The 20,978-nt window shown below is 36.4% G+C and overlaps 1 protein-coding gene across 10 annotated transcripts in view; it reads left to right on the top strand.

Annotated features, from left to right (window-relative positions):
* AGO3 (argonaute RISC catalytic component 3) overlaps window positions 1-20,978 on the top strand; it is a 120,919-nt gene that overhangs the window by 67,562 nt on the left and 32,379 nt on the right. For all 10 annotated transcript variants that reach the window (XM_003989853.6, XM_023258473.2, XM_019836652.3 and 7 more), the window contains 7 exons: window positions 2,807-2,941; window positions 7,217-7,304; window positions 7,437-7,584; window positions 8,200-8,319; window positions 11,226-11,348; window positions 11,671-11,804; window positions 14,336-14,520. In XM_003989853.6, the coding sequence (XP_003989902.1) occupies window positions 2,807-2,941; window positions 7,217-7,304; window positions 7,437-7,584; window positions 8,200-8,319; window positions 11,226-11,348; window positions 11,671-11,804; window positions 14,336-14,520 (933 nt within the window). The remainder of the gene's footprint in view (window positions 1-2,806; window positions 2,942-7,216; window positions 7,305-7,436; window positions 7,585-8,199; window positions 8,320-11,225; window positions 11,349-11,670; window positions 11,805-14,335; window positions 14,521-20,978) is intronic.

The following is a 20,978-nucleotide window of genomic DNA, read 5'->3' on the forward strand; positions in this document are numbered from 1 at the left end:
ATTCTTCCTTACCACCAAGATCATAAAGATATTCTAGGGGTGCCTGAGGGGCTCACTGGGTAAAGCATCTGACTGTGGGTTTCGGCTCAGATCATGATCTCAGAGTTCATGAGATTGAGCCCTTTGTTGGGCTCCACACTGACAGCACAGAGCCTATTTGGGATTCTTTCTCTCCCTGTTTCTCTGTTCCCCCCACCCAAAATAAAACATTTTTTAAAAAAGATATTCTATATTTTCTTCTAAATTTTTTTTTCATATTTATTCTCTGCATAATAATTTGTTTTTGTATATTGTGTGAGGTAGGCTTTCAAATCTGTTCTGCTGGTCTGTGTGTCTATCCCCATAGTCTCTTGACTTGAATAAGATTATAACAAATCTTGATAAATGATAGGGCAGACCTTAGACTTAAAAATTGTCTTGGCTAAGGTCACCTGGGTGGCTCAGTGTGTTAAGCATCGGACTCGTGATTTCAGCTCAGGTCATGATCCCAGAGTTGTGGGATTCAGCCCCTCATTGGGTTCTGTACTGAGCATGGAGCCTGCTTGAGATTCTCTCCTGCTCCTCACCCCTGCTTGCATACTCTCTCTCTGAAAAAAAAAAAATTTTTTTTAAATAAATATTCTTGTTTTGTTGCCCTTTCGTGTTAGTTTTAGGATTAGCTTCTTAATTTCCAGAGGTCCAGGTGATAGGTATTTTGATTGAAATTACTCTGAATTTGCAGATTAATATGGGAATAATTTATACAAATAGGGTATATTACTCCATTTATTTAGATCTTCTGTAGTATCTTTCAATAGTAAAGATACCCTTTACTTCTCTAGACCTTTTGTTGTTTTTACATTTTTATTTTTTATTTTTGAGAGACAGAGAAAGAGCACAAGTGGGGGAGGGGAAGAGAGAGAATGAGACACAGAATCCGAAGCAGGCTCCAGGCTTGAGCTGTCAGCACAGAGCCCGACACGGGGCTCGAACTCACGAACCATGAGATCATGGCCTGAGCTGAAGTCGGACGCATAACCGACTGAGCCACTCAGGCGCCCCTACTTCTCTAGATCTTATACATATTTTGTTTGGATTTCATCCCAAGTCCTACTGTTTTTTGTTGTAATTTTAACATGTATTTTGCTAAATTACATTTTAATTTGGTTGCCAATGTATAAGAACAATTTCTTTTCATACATTGATCTTAAGTCTAGCAACCTTGCTGAACTCTCATTAATTCTATAATTTATCTGTAGATTTTATTGGGTTTTCTGTGTAGTCATACTGTGAATAATTTTTTCCCTTTCTAGTCTTTTTACCCGTTATTTCTCTAACTTGCAATACTGTGCTAGCTAGAACTTCCTAGTAAATGAAGTTGAATTTACCATAGATGTTTTTTAATATGAATTTTTAAAAATTATTTTAGAGAAAGAAAGCGTGAGCAGGGGAGCAGAGCAGTTGGAGAGAGGTAGGATGGGGGGGAGAGAGAGAGAGAGAAAGGAAGGAAGGGAGAGAGAGATAAAGAAAAAAAGAGAGAGAGAGATAGGTAGATAAACAAATCCTGGGCAGGCTCCATATTCAGTGAGGAGCCTGAGGCAGAGCTCCATCCCAGGACCCTGGGATCATGACCTGAGCCAAAATCAGGAGTCAGATGCTTAACTGACTGAGCCCAAGTGCCCCTGAATTTGCCATAGGTTTTTGGTAGATAATTTTTATCAAATTAAGGAAATTCTTGGGGTGCCTGGGTGGCTCAGTTGGTTGAGCGTCCAGCTTTGGCTCAGGTCATGATCTCACAGTTTGTGAGTTCGAGCCCCGTGTCAGGCTCTGTGCTGACAGCTCAGAGCCTGGAGCCTGTTTCGGATTCTGTGTCTCCCTCTCTCTCTGCTCCTTCCCCGCTCGTGCTCTGTCTCTGTCTCTCAAAAATAAATAAACATTAAAAAAAATTTTTTTAATAAAACATTAAAAAAGAAAAGAAATGAGTGATGGTGATGTGCTAACTATTGGTGAAGCTCTTCTAGTTCTGAAGCCCAAGATTAAGAAGTCATGCTGGTTGGCTGTTAGTAAACTACCAACTGTAGCTAGATCACATCGGGCAAATGCTCTTTACTTATTACTTCCTGTAATTTGGATTAGTACCAGTATCATTTACTAACACTGTCTTCTCAAATCTGTGCAAGACAGGAAAAGCTTTCACTAGAATAAACAGGCCAGGGTGGCACAGCAAGCTTTGTTTAGGAGTGTATGTGTGGCTCAGTCGGTTAAGCGTACGACTTCAGCTCAAGTCATGATCTCGTGGTTCTTGGGTCCAAGTCCTGCATCAGGCTCTGTGCTGATAGCTCAGTCTGGAGCCTGCTTCAGATTCTGTGTCTCCCTTGCTGTCAGCCCCTCTCCCACTCATGCTCTGTCTCTTACTCTCTCAAAAATAAACATTAAAAAAATAACCTGATAAAAGTTAAAAAAAAAAAAAAAAAGAATACCTAACCTTTTCCTCTGCTAAGGAGCTCTGGCATGTGTCCCTTTACAGGCCTTGTCTCATACCCAGAATATTTCTATACATGTAACAGAGAAAGGTTTTATTCAGTTACCCATGAAGAAAAATAGATAATAAAAACTATAGGACTTGGCTTTTCTGTTCTTCTGCCTGTCTCCTAGTCAAACAGCCATCAAATTGAAACTGCTTGATTCAGAAATGCTTTTTTATATACATAAGTATGCATAAAGGATAATTATAACTTTATAATTAGTTAATTATCATGGAAACTGAGAACAAATTTCTGAATTTTTTTACAGAAACATTAATTTGTACCATTTGTGTTTTTCTTAGTTTCTGCCACTGCCTTCTACAAAGCACAACCTGTAATTCAATTCATGTGTGAAGTTCTTGACATTCATAATATTGATGAGCAACCAAGACCTCTGACTGATTCTCATCGGGTAAAATTCACCAAAGAGATAAAAGGTGAATTAATTAGCATTTGGAACAACTTAAGTATAAAATGCATGAATATAACAAACTTTTATTGAAAAAATGTTTAAAGTCTGTTCATGTAACATCATCTGTAAAAATATAGATTATGAAATGTTACATTAAATTCATTACCATTACATCTTAGATAATTGTTTGAAAGAAAGAAATGCCAAGTAATGAAATTAATATTGATACCAGCTAATATTTTATTAATACTTTGCGTTGCTAGCTAAAAGTGTAAGAGTATCTCATGGGAAAATACTGTTAAAAGTAGGAAACTTATTCCAAAAACATTGTTAGGGCAGAACTGGAGTCATTATTTTTATATATTCTAATATAATGACCTCCTTATTTTTCTGAAATGATAGAATATTTTATTCCTTTGAAACTTTATGGATATGGGGCTAGCTAGCCTGTTTCATGTGTTATTTTAGAATTGGAACTTCCATTATTTCATGTACATTATACAGTTGATCACTGATCTTGCCTATTTAGAGCTAAAATTTGTACAGTGGTGTTGCATCCTATGTATATTTTACTAACATAAATTCGTCTCTATAAGGTCTTCTGGAGAGAAAAAGAAAAAATTTAATAGTGTTCTAAAATTTGTGTGTAATTCATCTTTATCTAAATGTACATTTCTATGTACATTTAAATATACATTTATAGTTTTATATGCAATCCTATTGACAGTGTACTTTATTAGCAATTGAAGGTATTTTTCACGAGTAATTTTGATTGTATAAAATTCTTGCCTTGTTCATAACTTAGAACTTAATCCTCATGTAACATGTGACTCCACTGGGGGCACCTGGCTGGCTTAGTTGAACTTGTAACTCTTGATCTTGAAGTTGTGGGTTCGAGTCCCACGTTGGGTATAGAGATTACGTAAAAAATAAAAAGATGTGACTCCACTGTATTTAGATTTTTATTATTTAGGCAAGAAGAAAAATTAGATATTCTCTAATTAGAATGAGTAGTATAAATTCCATTTGTAAGTGTTAAATCTTACATAGTCAGAAATTGTTTTGTTTTGTTTGTATTTTAAGATTTTGACTGTTGTAGATAATTTTCAGCTTCTGGTTTGAATGAAACATTGAACTGTTTCAGTGTTCACTGAACATCTTTCAGTTCCCTGAATCAGTTAGAATACCTCAGTGCATTCTGCTTGCTCCAGTAATCATTCATTCTTTGCCATTCAGTACCCAGGGGAGAGAGAGAGTGTCAATGTAATAAAACATTAAAAGGAAAGTTCTTCCTGCTTTGAAAATGAGCATCTATTTTATCTCAAGTTATCTAAATGCCAAAATAACAAAGTGTCATATATTAGTGTATTGCAACCATATCATTGTCCTTTCATAATCCGTATTAACTGCACTGTTAGCATTGTCGAGAGGTTAGTGCATTACCCACCATTAATGTCTGGTCATCAAAATACCATGGTTTCCAGTGGAGTTGCTGCTTAGTTACCACCTCTGATATCATGAAGTCACTTACATTATTTTGCGGTAACTATGCAATCAACTCATATCACCACTCTATCACAGAAAATACAAGATGTACAGAACAAGGATTCAACTGCTGCCCGAAGAGCATGGACTCGATCTTAACTTCAACTGCTCAGGGGCCCAAAGAAATGACTGAAAAAATGACTAGAAAGCATTATAAAGTTGATGTTAGAGTGAAGGTAAAGCCAAGTTTATAGGTTAAATATTTGATTTATTAAAGCCAAAGATTTTTTTTTTTTTTTTTTTTTTTTTTTTTTTTTTTGGTTGGATGGAGGGTTTCGGGAGGGACCTGGGCAGAGTATTATCTAGTCCATTTTTTTTTTTTTTTCTTAATTTCAACTTTTTGTTAAGCCCTGGGTTCGGTCTAATCCTTAGGCACCTATGACCCTGGATTTGGGGTAGAAAAATCTGAGTTGGATCTACTTGATCAACTGATGATTTTTTTTCTCCATTCAAATTCAAAAAGGCTTTCTTCTTATTTTTTAAGAAGGCTCTTTAACATACATCATGTAACCCACCATGGAAACTCAGCAGAATCAAAGTTCTATGTTCTGTGCTATATATTTGGGCTTAATTTTTTAGCCAGCATAAAGGAATTTGATGGTAACTGTTAAATAGTGATACACACTGTGCTGTAACGAATAGATTTATTTAGTATATTCATTAGTTCCAGTTGAACTTTTTCCTAAATATTCAATAGTAACTTTAGGGTTGTTCCTTTGTATAATTATTCATGATGGTTTAACAGAAATATTAGAGGAAGTGTACGTAGTAAAAGTACCATATGTTTATACAAGAACCAATTTATTTTTGGTATAAACTTATTTAGTAGACTATTAGAATATTACTAATAACTTCTTTAATTCAGGGGGAAGACTTGAAAACAAATGGCTAGGTGGTATAAATAACAGAAAAAATTTTATAATTTTTATATTGTGTTTTCTCCCTAAACAATATTTTTACATCCTGCGTACTTCATATTGCTTACTTCACATTTCCTTCTTATAAGGCCTTCTCTTGATAGTGCTTTATTTTCTAGTTTCCTTTATAATATAGAGGCGTGTTTTATACTCTAATTGATCTGAAATTTAGTCTTACAATAGTAATTACTAATAAAAACTATTTATATCACTGATTCAATTAGGAGTTCTTCTCAAGAAAAATCCATACCAATCTGGTACAGTTGACGCTATGTGCATTTAACATCTTAATTTGTGCTGATAAATCAGAAGAAAATATTACTGTGAATGAACTTTGTGTTTGGTACTGCAGTTAGTGATTACATAGGAAAATAAATTACACTGTTTCAGGGTTTCTCAACCTTGCCACTATTAACATTTGGGGCTGGATAATTCTTTATTGTGGTCTGGGGTGGGAAGTAGTGCTGTCCCGTCCATTGTAGGATATTTAGCATCATTCCTGGATCCAAGAATCCCTAAATCTAGCGTCCAGTAAATGCCCATAGCACCTCCCAGTCGTGACAGTTAAAATTGTCTCCAGACATTACCAAATGTTCTCTGGAGAGCAAAATTGCCTGTAGTTGAAAACCACTGCACAAATAGGAATCACAAATATAACAGGGAAACGATGCAAAAATAATAACCATAAATACTATCAGGAAACTAAAAGTTGTCCTTCATCTGCCCCTTTTTAGATTTTCTGCCTTTGGAGTCTAAGCCATAGTAATGGAGTTGCTTATCTGTAAGCAGCAGCAACTGTATCAATTTGTTACTCTTTTCTATCTAAGTAGCTCCAAGATTGCACTGGCAAATATGGTACCACTACCCACATGTAGCTACTTAAATTAATGAAATTAAGTTTTCACTTTCACACTAGCCACATTTCATGTACTCCATAACACATATTGCTAGTGATTACATATTAGCACAGATGTAGAACATTCTATCATTTCAGAAAGTTCTGTTGGACAGTACTGCTTAAGAAAATTAATCCCAAAGATTTTACCAGTGGTTTAAAAGACCATTGCTTCACTTTGTAAAGCAGGTCTGGGATCTTCATACTCCTATGGTCCATAGATGGATTGCAAGGATCCAGAACATCTATGTGTATATTCAATTTTCTGAGAGTTTACCACTTTCATCAGATTCTCAAAGGGATCAGTGATTCCATAGGAAGGCAGGGTCACCTGCTCTAAGAATTGTTTGGTTGCATTTAATTTCTAATAGTAATAAGAGAGTTGTGTCACTATACTATACTTCAACTAAATTGTCACTCTGCCTCTGTTAAAGGGCCTGGAATTTTCTGCTTCCTACTTTAAAAATCTTTGAAGGACTTCCTTCTGAGATTTATTAAATTCTAAACTTCAGTCACTGTGTGATGACTAGACTATTCACATATCACATACTTTGAAAATTGTGGAGTATGTTGAGAATTGTTACAGCTCTTCTTTCATTTCTCATTCCCTCTCCCAGCAATAAATACCTAAATTTATTATAAACAGGTTGTTTTGTTTTTTTTAATTGATGGAGAACTTTGTCCCTTGCTCTATAGGCTTTGCAACTTTTATGATTCTGTTTTTTAGTGTGTAGATCTTGATAGGATAGGGAAAATATTTGGAGATAGATATATCATGATTGTAATCATTACTAGCAATGTTATTTATAAAATGTTAATTTCACATTGCCTGTATCAGAAATTTTCTGTCTGTTTAGAATTTGAGTTTTTCTGTAGTGAACAGGCTTTATAAATATTTGACATGTGACAGTTCTATAACCTCAGTTTTTCTTGTTGGGAACAGGTCTGAAGGTTGAAGTGACTCATTGTGGAACAATGAGACGGAAATACCGTGTTTGTAATGTAACAAGAAGGCCTGCCAGTCATCAAACGTAAGAAAAGCTGGTGTTTGTCAGAGCAGAGATGATATGAGGCAGCTTGCTGTAGTTAGTGGATTGGGAGTTTTGCTCACCATAATGAGATGAGAGTTGTTAATGTGTACCTTTTTTTTTTTTTTTCTCCAGCTTTCCTTTACAGTTAGAAAATGGCCAAACTGTGGAGAGAACAGTAGCACAGTATTTCAGAGAAAAGTATACTCTTCAGCTGAAGTACCCACACCTTCCTTGTCTGCAAGTGGGGCAGGAACAGAAACATACCTACCTGCCACTAGAAGTAATGTGTTTAGGCTGTTTCTTAATATCCTCTTGTTCATCATTCTGTTGGGGTTTTTATGGCATATAACTTACTTCAGACTCTCGCATTTATTTTGGAGATTGAACTGTTTTAAATTTTATTTTAAAATTTTAGTAATGAAATAATATGGAAAATTTCATCCACAAATCCTTATTGCTCTAAAGTAACCATTGTTAACATTTTGGTACACTTCTTTTCAGCCTTTTTATCGAGTGTACATTTTACCCTGTTATAATCATACTATAAAGCAGTATTGTTTACTACTTCTTAACATATTAAAAAGAAGCAGTTTAGGATTGCCTGGGTGACTCATTTGGTTAAGTGTCTGACTCTTGATTTCAACTCAGCTCATGATCTCATGGTTCATGAGTTTGAGCCCCATATCAGGCTCTCTGATGTCAGCACAGCTTGGGATCCTCTGTCTCCCTACCTCCCTCTCTCTCTCTCTGTCTCTTCCCTTCCCTTGCTCATGCTCTCTCTCTTTCTCAAACATAATAAACAGACATTTTAAGAAATTTTAATTTCACATGTAATTACCAATGAGAGTTAAAAAAAGATATATGCATCTAGTACAAAACTTTTTTCCATTTGTAGGTCTGTAATATTGTGGCCGGGCAACGATGTATCAAGAAGCTAACGGACAATCAGACTTCCACTATGATCAAAGCAACAGCAAGATCTGCGCCAGATAGACAAGAGGAGATTAGCAGATTGGTTAGTACTTGACCCTAGAAATGTGAATTAAAAACATGTTAGGATGAGCTACTACTGAAGAGCCATGTCCTTATCAGCTCATACCTTACCTATTACCATTTCATGGACTATCAGAATTAAAAGGGATCATGGAAGTCATTCATTGGTGTTCTAGGGGTAAACCTTAATGGGTTCTATGAGAAGGGTTAGATCCTTCTAATTTAACCCCAAGCTTTTTAATTGTAGATCTAGAGCAGATTCTCTCAGAACCAGTGTTTCAGTTTAGTGAACTGGAACTTTACTACCTCCCGCCTAGTAAAGGAGAAGGAAGAAAAATCAAGGTATTATGACTAGCAATAGTGAGTCTTAACTATCAGTAGAATTGCTAGTACCCAGTATCAGACTGGTAGCTGTATAGGATGAATAAAGAAATACAAGACTGGGGTGCCTGGGTGGCTCAGTTGGTTAACTGTCTGACTTTGGTTCAGGTCATGATCTCACAGTTTGTGAGTTCGAGCCCCACATTGGGCTCCCTGCTGTCAGCACAGAGCCCACTTTGGATCTTCTGTCCCCCCCTCTCTGCCATTCCTCCACTCATTCTCTCTCTCTCAAAATAAATAAGTAAATTTTATAAAAAGAAAGAAAGAAAGAAAAAGAAATACAAGACTGCTCCAACTATGTAGGGTCTCTAAGCTATATCGTTGTTGTGAGTGGAAGAGAAGGAAAGTAGCAGTACCACTTTATAAAACTGATGGGATAAGGCAACATGAAAAATAAAAGGAACCTGGATCTTCTCTTATTCTCTTCTTGAATGCCATTTAAATTATGTAAGTGAAGAGGAAAAAGTCTGGAAATAGGAATATTGCTTTGAGTAATAATGAAGATTGTTATAAAAAAGTTAACAACTGGCCTTTTCATTTTGTGAGCCAATTATGGGAAATTCCTGTATAGTTTTATAAAGAGCAAATAAAAGCTATCACACGATACTTAATTAGGAAAATACAAATTTGTTCTCATCATGGATTTTTTTATGATCTATGACAGGGTTTTAAAGCCATTAAGAGGCTAGAACTTCTCACTGTCTCTGTGAAATCTCAATAACTACTTATAACTCATTTATTTCAGCTTTCCTATCCAAAGAGAGAATATCATACAGTAGTTAAAGTACAAGCTTTGGAATCTAACAGCTCTGGGGTCCATCTTCTGTGCTTACTTACTGTTACCATTATTGTATTATTATAATTATACCATCTACGGGGCACCTGGGTGGCTCAGTCAGTTAAGCATCTGACTTCAGCTCAGGTCATGATCTCATGGTTCATGAGTTCGAGCCCCACATCAATCTCTGTGCTGACAGCTCGGAGCCTGGAGCCTGCTTTGGACTCTGTGTCTCCCTCTCTTTCTGTCCCTCCCCTGCTTGTGTTCTGTCTGTCTGTCTCTCTCTCTCTCTCAAAAATAAACATTAAAAAAAATTACAATTATACCATCTGGAAGACTAGTGCAGTGATTGAGAATAGGAATTCTAGAATTAGAACATACATGGTTTCAGATTCTAGGTCACTTGCCTAGCTATATGGTTCTAGGCCACTCACTTAACTGAACTAAGCTTTAGGTTTATCCTTCGTAAAGATTATAAAAGTTACAAAAGACCTACGTTTATAGGTATACGTTTATTGTGGGAATTAATTATACAACTTAACACCAAGCACATCACACAGCAAGTTTTTATTTATAGTAGTTGTTATTCTTTGCAACTTTACTATGAAGGTACACTGAAACACACCAGAAATGAATGGCATTTAAGCTTGGAGAAGCATTAGTGCCTAATTTAGAAAACAACTCTTCTGTTTATTGTGGGAAGATTTTTTTTTTTACATATTTAAATTATATAGTTTTTTTTTTAATGGATTGTTGCTCAAACACTTGAATACTGCCTTCATTTTGTAACCTTATTTGACCTCTACACTGACACCAAGTAAATATGTTTTGAAAAAACATAGTTACTATAGTATGCTATAAACACGAATTATATTATGAGGTCCAAGTCTATACTGAATTAAAATAAACTCTTGGCACCTGGGTGGTCAGTCAGTTAAGCATCTGACTTCAGCTCAGGTCATGATCTCAGGGTTCGAGCCCCACATCAGGCTCTCTGTAGTCAGTGCAGAACCCACTTCAGATCCTCTGTCTGTCTCTCTTTCTGTCCCTCCCCCTCATTCTCTCTCTCTCTCTCTCTCTCTCTCTCTCTCTCTCTCTCTCTCTCACACACACACACACACACACACACACAAAATGAACTTAAAAAAAATATTTTTAATAAAATCTTAATCTTCGTATCTACAGATATATTTTGTAAAAATTATTTATCTTATACTGGTTTCCTTATCTGTTTTAAGTGTATCCCATTAAGTATATTTTATAATATGGCAATTTTTGTCAATATATTCAAGTAGTTTTATATGAATTGTAAATCAAATGATTCAGGGGAAAAAAGCCTCAAAATCATCAATAGCTGCTGTCAAACCCTAAGTAAAATTTAATAATATATGCCTGAATCTTCTAATTAGAAGTTTTTATTTTTTAAGTCACAAGTTTCTTCCTCTAATGATCCCTAGACCACCCTCTCCAAAATGTATTGGGTTTAATCACATAAAATTGCCATTTTCATGGATTATAAATAGTTGAAATTTCTTATTATTCTACCTTATACATTTAAATTTCTGTAAATTACCAGGAGGTTCACAGACTTCTACAGTCCATTCATGATCTGTAGTCCCAGGTTAAGATTCTCTATCCTATAATTAAGGCACCATTACTAGATCTAAAACATTATTGATACAGTGAAGAGAAGAAAATGGAAGGTTCTAATGAATAAAGCAGGGTTGGGGAAAATTTTGAAAATAACTACTAACTTTTTCTGTTGTTAGGTAAGAAGTGCAAATTATGAAACAGATCCATTTGTTCAGGAGTTTCAATTTAAAGTTCGGGATGAAATGGCCCATGTAACCGGACGTGTACTCCCAGCACCTATGCTGCAGTATGGAGGACGGGTAAAACCTGTTGATGGTTTTTAAATTAAAAACAATTTCTGTTTATAAAGAGAAGGGCATCCCAACTAAGTCTGAGATTAGAAAGTGTTGTTTTACTCCAACAATACTTTTTTCTTCTGGGTATCTTTGCCAGAGTTTAGATGTTTTGGTTTTGTAGGATAAAAAATAGAAATACTATTGATGTAGAGTAGCCTATTACATGTAGAATGTCAGATATACATCAATTCAGCAATTTGAAATGTTTTTCTTTTCAGCTCAGTAAAATAAATTGTATGTTAAGTATTTCTTTTTTGCCTTATTTCTCTTTTTCCTTTTTCTGTAGAATCGGACAGTAGCAACACCAAGCCATGGAGTATGGGACATGCGAGGGAAACAGTTCCATACAGGAGTTGAAATAAAAATGTGGGCTATAGCTTGTTTCGCCACACAGAGGCAGTGCAGAGAAGAAATATTGAAGTAAGGCATATCATTACATTGGTTTGAGAATTTTTTTGTGTTTCAGTTTTAAACTACTTTAGCTAATGTTTTAACTGTATTGTCTCAATATGGAGTAATCACTGAGCCTTTGAAAATGTTTCTTGTCAGTACTTTCTGAATTTGTTAGTAAAGTTATTGATTCATGCTTGTAGGCACCTTAACAGTCCAGCTTATGTGGTATGGAAGGAGCATCATTGGCTTTTGATGGCAAATAGGTTATGTTTAATTCCTAGCCTTGCCACTTCCTGGCTATATTATCATGAATAGTTTATTTAATTTCATTATGCTTCAGTTTTCACCTTTTTAGAGATAATAATACCTATCTCTTGGGTGAGGATGAAATAAAATCCTTATTTCTCAATTGAGCTCCTTGAAAAAATGATTTAACTCTTCATTTTCACTTCCTTACTTTCGAAAATTTGACCTCCATCTCCACCACTTTCTTCCCTTTTTCCCAAATTCATTTCCTCAGCATATAAGTGCTCAGTAAGCTTCTGTTTAAATTGAAAACAAACAAAAAATGGTCCATTTTCAGTGGACAGGCTTCCAGACTTCCATTTTGTCACCTTCCTTGAAAGAAAATGATTACTGTCTAAGTTCAGTCTCCACTAATAGATCTTATAAAGTATACTCATAATGAATAGTTCTTGAAAGATACAGTTTACCAACCAGGTCAGTTCAGAATTTGCTTTGCCTTCATATGAGAAATAAAAATATTTTTTCTATTTAATTATGTTCACTTCTTATTAACTCTAAATTTCTAAACGTATGTCTTAAGGTTCACTTAATATACATTTTTCTCCAGAGTTTTATCCCCTTGCTTTCAAGTAAAATGTCAGAAGGATAGTTTACTACGATGCTATGATTATCTTGACCTCAAGACCAAAGAAAATGCCTCCAGTTGTTTTTCAGGCTTAGACTTATTCTTTTCATTTTACATTTGTTATTCATGGCTTGATAGAAATCTCATAATCTTTCAGCTAGTAGTTCTTGTTCAGGCTGACTGAAAATATCCAACTTCATACTTCTTGAATTAAACACTAATAAGGAAAAGGAGAAGGGAATTCCTACAAACTTTGTCTCTAAGGGAATTAGAATGTTTTTGAGCAAAGATGACTCAGATCCTTGGCTTAGGACCTTATTTGTTTTAAAAACAAGTGAAGTGATTGTTAAAGCATGACATCATTACTTGTTTTCTTAAGTTAAATGCAGAATTTTGTTTTAATATGGATTTAGTCTTCTGGGGGTTTTTTAGTGTGGATAAAATGCATTGAAATGCTTCCTGCCTCATTTGTTCTTAATGTTGGTTTCTTTTTTTTTTTTTTTTTAATATATCTTTTCTGAAGACACAGCCTTCCCTGCTGTTCTAGTATCAGATACATAATATTGTGGAAGGAAATTTTGGAGTAGGTCATACTTCTGACTCTACATTCATGTAGCCATTAGACATTGGTCAAATACTTGTCCCTGAAACTGTTGCCTCATCTGTAAAATAGAAATAATACCTCACCTACCACTTTCTTATGAATGTTGTCATGATCAAATTAGACAGTATGCAATGGGGCACCTGAGTGGCTCAGTTTTGTTAAGCATCCTCTTGGTTTTAGCTCAGGTCATGGTCTCACGGTTTGTGAATTTGAGCCCTGCATTTAGACTCTGCTCAGACAGTGCAGGGCCTGCTTGGGATTCTCTGTCTCCCTCTCCCTCTGCCCCTCCCCTGCTCATGTATGTGCTCTCTCTCTCCCTCTCTCTCTGTCTCTCTCAAATATAAATAAATAACACTTAAAAAAAAGAAATTGGGCACCTGGGTGGCTTGGTTAGTTAAGCGTCTGACTTCAGCTCAGGTCATGATTTCACGGTGTGTGGGTTCGAGCCCCACATCTGGCTCTGTACTGACCTCTCAGAGCCTGGAGCCTGCTTTAGATTATGTGTCTCCCTCTTTGCCCCTCCCCTATTTACACTTTGTGTGTGTGTCTCTCTCTCTGTCTCTCTCAAAAATAAATAAAAATGTTAAAAAAAAGTAAACACTATTTTAAAAAAAAGAAAACATACAATAGTTTAAATTTATCAAGTTCTTACCATGTCTTGGGCAGTGTGCTAAGCTCATTTATTATCTCACTTTATTCACACCAATTCTATAATGGAAGTAATCATCTTACAGATGAGAGAAACTAAAAAAATTTGTTTAAGATTTCAGAGCTAGTAATTGACAGAATTAGGATTGAAACCTGTCATGCTAAGTCTAGAAATGAACTCTTAACCAGCACACTGTATTACTAATGCCCTTTATAAACTACAGAATACCACATAATTCTATAGTAATGTTCTTAGTTTGGAAAATAGATTACTGACCCCCCATTGCCTTTATTTCAGTAATCTTGGTGACCTCTTCATATATGGAGCACACAGATCTTTGCTTCATTTTCCATTCACTTCTCAAACTTTCCATTCCACTTTGTAGATGTGAATAATTAGACAAAGGATTTAGTTTTAGTGATTTCTCTTTCTAGGGGTTTCACAGACCAGCTGCGTAAGATTTCTAAAGATGCAGGGATGCCCATCCAGGGCCAGCCTTGCTTCTGCAAATACGCGCAGGGGGCGGACAGCGTGGAGCCCATGTTCCGGCATCTCAAGAACACCTACTCAGGGCTGCAGCTCATTATCGTCATCTTGCCAGGGAAGACACCAGTGTATGGTAAGGATGTCTTAAGATTGTTTTTTTCTTCAAGTACTTGATATTTTTGGAAAAGACAAATCAGTAGAGCAAACTAGCCCAAGAAGAAGGGCACCTGGGTGGCTCAGTTGGTTAAGCGTCCGACTTCGGCTCAGGTCATGATCTCACGGTTCGTGTGTTTGAGCCCTGCGTCAGGCTCTGTGCTGACAGCTTAGAGGGAACCTGCTTTGGATTCTGTGTCTCCCTCTCTCCCTGCCCCACCCCTGTTCGCACTCTCTCCCTCTCTCCCTCTCTCTTAAAAATAAACATTAAAAAAAATTTTTTTTAATAGTCCCAAGAAGAGACCCTGTGAAAAGAATTTTAGTAAAGGAGGCATCACAAAAAAATGGTTAAAAAAAAGAATTATTTCTTTAAAATGGCATTGAGATAACTTGAGTATCAGTATATGATATATTGGTTAAGAGCACAGGCTCTGGAGTCAGACTGTGCTACTTAAAACCCAGGTTCTGGGGGCTCCTGGCTGACTCGGTTGAGCATCTAACTTCAGCTCAGGTTATGATCTCACTGTTCATGGGTTTGAGTCTTGCATCAGGCTCTCTGCTGACAGCACGGAGCCTGCTTCAAATCCTCTGGCCCCTTCTCTGCCCCTTCACTGCTCAGACTCTCTCAAAAATAAAAACAAACAAAAACAGGTTCTGCCAACTATACTACCTGTGTGATATAGCTGAATTACTTAACCACCCACACTAGGCTTTAGTGTCCTCATCTTTGAAATTGGGATACTAAAAATAACTAACCTATAGAGAGTAGTTGTAAAGATTAAATAAATTTACATATATAAACAGGGCCTAGAATAGTACCTATTATATAGTGAATACCCAGTAAATGATAACTATTATTGTAAACAAAAAGTTTAGTCATAATTATAAGTTAAACAAATCATTGAATCTTGAAAAATACAAAGAAAGTATAATTTTCAAACTACTGAATGGAGTATAGTCATTTAGGTTTAGAAATGATAGAATAGGTGGAAACAATCTACAAAACTAAAAGGCAGCCTACAGAATGGCAGAAGATATTTGCAAACAACATATCTGATAGTATCCAAAATCTATAAAGAACTTACCAAACTCAACACCCAAAAAATAAATAACCCAGTTAAGAAATGGGCAGAAGGCGCCTGGGTGGCTCAGTCAGTTAAGTGTGTGACTTGATTTCAACTTGGGTCATGATATTGCGGTTCATGCATTCAAGCTCTGCATCAGGCTCTGCGCTGAAGCTGGAGCCTGCTTGGGATTTTCTTTCTCCCTCTGTCTCTGCCCCTGCCCTACTCGTGCACTGTCCCTCTCCCTTTCCCCCTCTCCCCCTCTCCCCCTCTCCCCCTCTCCCCCTCTTCCTGTCCCTCTGCCTCTCCCTCTCTCCCTCTTCCCCTGTCCCCCTTTCCCTCTGCCTCTCCGTCTCTCAAAAATAAATAAATATTTTTTTTAAAGGGCAGAAGACATGAGTAGACATTTTTCCAAAGACATCCAGATGGCAAACAGACACATGAAAAGATCCTCAACATCATTCGTGATCAGGGAAATACAAATCAAAACCATGATGAGATACCACCTCACACCTGTCAGAATAGCTAAAATTAACAACACAAGAAACAATAGGTGTTGGTAAGGATGCAGAGAAAGGAGAACTCACTTGCACTGTTGGTGGAAATGCAAACTGGTGCAGCCACTCTGGAGGATAGTATGGAGTTTCCTCAGGAAACTAAAAATAGAACTACTCTATGATCCAGCAATTGCATTATTAGGTATTTACCCAAAAGATACAAAAATACAGATTTGAAGGTGTACATGCTGCACCTCATTGTTTATATAGCAGCATTATCAACAGCAGCCAAACTATGGAAAGAGCCCAAATACCCATTGACTAATGACTGGGTAAGGAATATACAGTATTTATATACGATGGAATTACTCAGCCATCAAAAAGAATGAAATCTTCCCATTTGTAATGACATGGTTGGAGCTAGAATGTATTATACTATGCAAAATAAGTCAGTCCAAGAAAAACAAATATGATACAATTTTACTGATATGTGGAATTTAAGAAACAAAACACATAAACATGTGGGAAGGGAGAGGAGAGGGAAACAAACCACAACAGACTTTATTTTTTAATGTTTATTTATTTTGAGAGAGATGTTGGAGGGAGGGGAGGGAGGTGAGAATCCAAAACAGGCCCCATGCTGTCTACGTGGAGCCCAACAGGGGGCTCAACCCCACAAACCATGAGATTAGAACCTATGCTGAAATCAAGAGTTGGATGCTTTAACTGACTGAGCCACCATGCACCCCAACCACAACAGACTCTTAATGATAGAGAATAAACTGGGAGTTGACGGAGGTGGGTGGAAGATGGGCTAGGGTGGAGTGATGGGTACTGAGGAGGGCACTTGTGATAAGCACTGGGTGTTATATGTAAGTGATGAATCACTAAATTCTACTCCAGAAACCAATATTGCACTGTATGTTAACAAACTTAAATCTAAATTTTAAAAAAAATTTTAAATGATAAAAGTGCCTTAGTGGCTCATTTGGTTGAGTATCTGACTCTTGATTTTGGCTTAGGTCAGGCTCCCAAGGTCATGGGATTGAGCCCCATGTCAAGCTCCACCCTGAGCATGGAGCCTGCTTAAGATTCCTTTTTCTTTTTCTTTTTTATTTTTATGTTTATTTATTTATTTTGAGAGAGAGCGAGCATGCAGTCACGTGCACAAAGGTAGGGAGAAGCAGAGGGGGAAAAAGAGACACAGAGAGAGAATCCCAAGCAGGCTCTATGCTATCAGTGCAGAACCTGACGTGAGGCTCAGTCTCACCAACCTTGAGATCATGACCTGAGCTGATATCAAGAGCTGGATGTTTAATGGACTGAACCACCAGAGGTGCCCCAGAGCCTGCTTAAAATTCTCTCTCTCCCTCTGCCCTCCTCCCCAACTCACATTCTCTAACTCTTAAAAAAAAAAAAGGATAGAACTGTTCACAAAGGAGAAATTGTTAGATTTACTATATAAAAATTCAATTTTCTATATCTCACAAATATATAATGACAATAAATAAATGGAAACCAATAGAATCTAAAAAGTGTTTGCAGCAAATGGAGACAACAGAGGGCTAGTTTATTATTAAAATATCCATATAGATCTGTTATTGTGATCAAAGAAAAAATCCTTATATTCTTATAGATTAGTGAGCAAGAATATAAACCAAAATTTCTCAAGAAAAAACAAAACCAGTTATATGAGAAAGTATTGGTTTTCACTAAAAGTTAAAGAAACTACAAGTAAATAAAAGGAAAAATTTTAGGAGCAGCTGGGTGACTCAGTTGGTTGAACATTAGACTCTTGGTTTTCGCTCAGGTCATGATCCTGAGGTGGTGGGATCAAGCCCCATGTTGGACTCTGCTCTGGGTATGGAGCCTGCCTGAGATTTTCTCTTGCTTTCCCCCACTCAAGTACATTCACTCTTTCTGTTTATTTTTTTTTTATTTTTTTTTCACTCTTTCTGTTTAAAAAAAATGAAAGAAAAATTTTATGTTACTAAATTAGCAAATGTATTTAAATATTATAATACTTAGTGCTTGTGAGTACGAAGTGAATCTAGAATTTTAATATATTGCTGATGGCAGTTAAATTGATAATATCCTATCAAAAGTATAAAAATGTGTTTGTGTGATTCAGTAATTTCAATTACAAAAAGGTGTTCAAAGGAAAGAATTCATAATGGAGAAAATTCTATGCACAGAATTTTCATAATGGTATCTGTGATACTAAAAAACTATTGAGAGGGTGCTTGGTTGGCACAGTTGGTTAAGCATCTGACCTCGGCTTAGGTCATTATCTCATGGTTTGTGGGTTCCATTCCCACATCGGGCTCTATGCTGACAGCTCAGAACATGGAGCCTACTTTGGATTCTGTGTCTCCCACTCTCTCTCTGGCCCTCCCCCACACATGCCTTATCTATCTCTCAAAAATAAACCTTTAAAAATAAATAAGACTATTGAGAACTGGCTTTAAACAATGAGTAAGCTATAATATGTTAATAAAATAGTATGCAGTGGTTACAAACGATGTTATAAAATTCAAAAGATATTTTTAGTGGTGCCTGGGTAGCTCAGTTGAACCGACCAACTTCCGCTCAGGTAATGATCTCTCAGCTTGTGAGTTCAAACCCCAGGTTGAGCTGTGTGCTAACAGCTCAGAGCCTTGATCCTGCTTTGGATTCTGTGTCTCCCTCTCTCTCTCTCTGTCCCTCCCCCACTCATGCTCTGTCTCTCCTTCAGAAATAAATAAACATTAAAAAAAAAAAAAAAAAGCACAGAGCCCAGTGCAGGGCTCGAACTCATGAGCTGTGAGATCATGACCTGAGCCGAAGTCAGATGCTTAACCGACTGAGCCACCCAGGCAACCCCCCAAAAAAAGATATTTTAAAAACTGATAAAATACAGAAGCTTGAACTCAAAGAATTTGTAAATCAATAAGGAAAGGACAAACAACTCAACTGAAAAATAGACAAAGGACATAAAACAGAAAAACAAATGAAACAAATGGTCAGTTATCTGATGAAAAGATGCTCAGCCTCATTAGTCATTAAGAAAATATGAACTTGAATAAGTAATTTTTTACTAATAATCATAATACCCATTTCTGGCAAAAATAAAAATAAATATTGACTCTCATACACTGTTCATGGGAGAGAAAGTTGGTATTACCATAGCCTCCTAGCTGACATTCTTGCCTGCATTCCCTGTAGTTCCTTTTCAGTCCATTCTCTACATTTCTTCTAGTGCAATTTTTTAATTAATAGATTTTTTTTTATTTTAGATATACAGAAAAATTAAGCAGATAGTGTAGAGAGTTCCTATATATTTACCCCTTCCTCTGCAAAGTTTTCCCTGTTATTAACATCTTGTATTGGTGTGGTACATTTAATGAACCAATACTGATAAATCATTATTAATTGATTTATAAATAAATAAATAAAATTTATAAATCTTAATTAATGTAAAAGCTTACATTAAAGTTCACTTTTTGTGTTGGACAGGCCTGTGGGTTTTGATAAATGTAAAACATCATATATATATAGTATCGTAAAAAATAGTTTCATGGCTCTAAAAATCCCCTGTACTCCACCTGTTCATCCCTCCCTGTCTCTCCTCAAAACCTTGACACCCACTGGCCCTTTTGTTTCTATAGTTTTGCCTTTTCTAAGATGTTGTATAGTTGGACTCATACAGTATGTACCCTTTCTAATTGGCTTCTTTCACTTAGCAGTACGCATTTAAGGTTCCTTCATGTCTTTTTGTAGCTTGATAAGTCATTTCTTTTTACTGCTGAAAAATATTCCATTGTATAGATTTATTAGTTTGTTATCCATTTAACCTGTTTTTACCTCATAATCAAGAAGGATGTTTTCATTGCTTCCAGTTTTTTGGCAATTATGATTGCTGCTGTAAACATTCACGTGCAGGTTTTTGGATAGACATAAATAAGTTTCCAACTGACTTGGGTAAATAGGAACACAATTGCTTTATCTTTTGGTGAGACTGCCAAAATGTCTATACTCGGGCACTGGCTGGCTCAGTCAGAAGAGCATGAGACTTTTGATCTTTGGGTCATGAGTTTGAGACCAATATTGACTGTAGAGACTGCTTAAACGAGTAAATGAATAAACTTTTTTTTTCTTTTTTTTTTTAATTTTTTTTAATGTTTGTTTATTTTTGAGACAGAGAGAGACAGAGCATGAATGGGGGAGGGTCAGAGAGAGAAGGAGACACAGAATCGGAAGCAGGCTCCAGGCTCCGAGCTGTCAGCCCAGAGCCCGACGCGGGGCTCAAACTCACGGACAGTGAGATCATGACCTGAGCTGAAGTCGGACGCTTAACCGACTGAGCCACCCAGACACCCCTGAATAAACTTTTTAAAAATGGCTGTACCATTTTGTATTCCCACAGCAACGAATAAAAGTTCCTATTGTGTACTACATCCTCTTCAGTATTTAGTATTGTCAATTTTTAAATATTTTAGCCATTCTAATAAATTTGTAGTGTATCTTACTGTTGTTTTAATTTTCAATTCCTTAGTGACACATAATGTTGAGAATCTTTTCATGTGCTTACTTGCCATCTACATATCTTCTTCTTTTTTTTAATATGAATTTATTGTCAAATTTGTTTCCATACAACACCCAGTGCTCATCCCAACAGGTGCCCTCCTCAATGCCCATCACCCACTTCCCCCTCCCTCCCACCCCCCATCAACCCTCAGTTTATTCTCAGTTTTTAAGAGTCTCTTATGGTTTGGATCCCTCCCTCTCTAACTTTTTTTTTCCTTCCCCTCCCCCATGGTCTTCTATGTTAAGTTTCTCAGGATCCACGTAAGAGTGAAAACATATGGTATCTGTCTCTGTATGACTCATTTCACTTA

This window comes from Felis catus, chromosome C1 (assembly GCF_018350175.1).
Source record: "Felis catus isolate Fca126 chromosome C1, F.catus_Fca126_mat1.0, whole genome shotgun sequence".
Lineage (NCBI taxonomy): Eukaryota > Metazoa > Chordata > Mammalia > Carnivora > Felidae > Felis > Felis catus.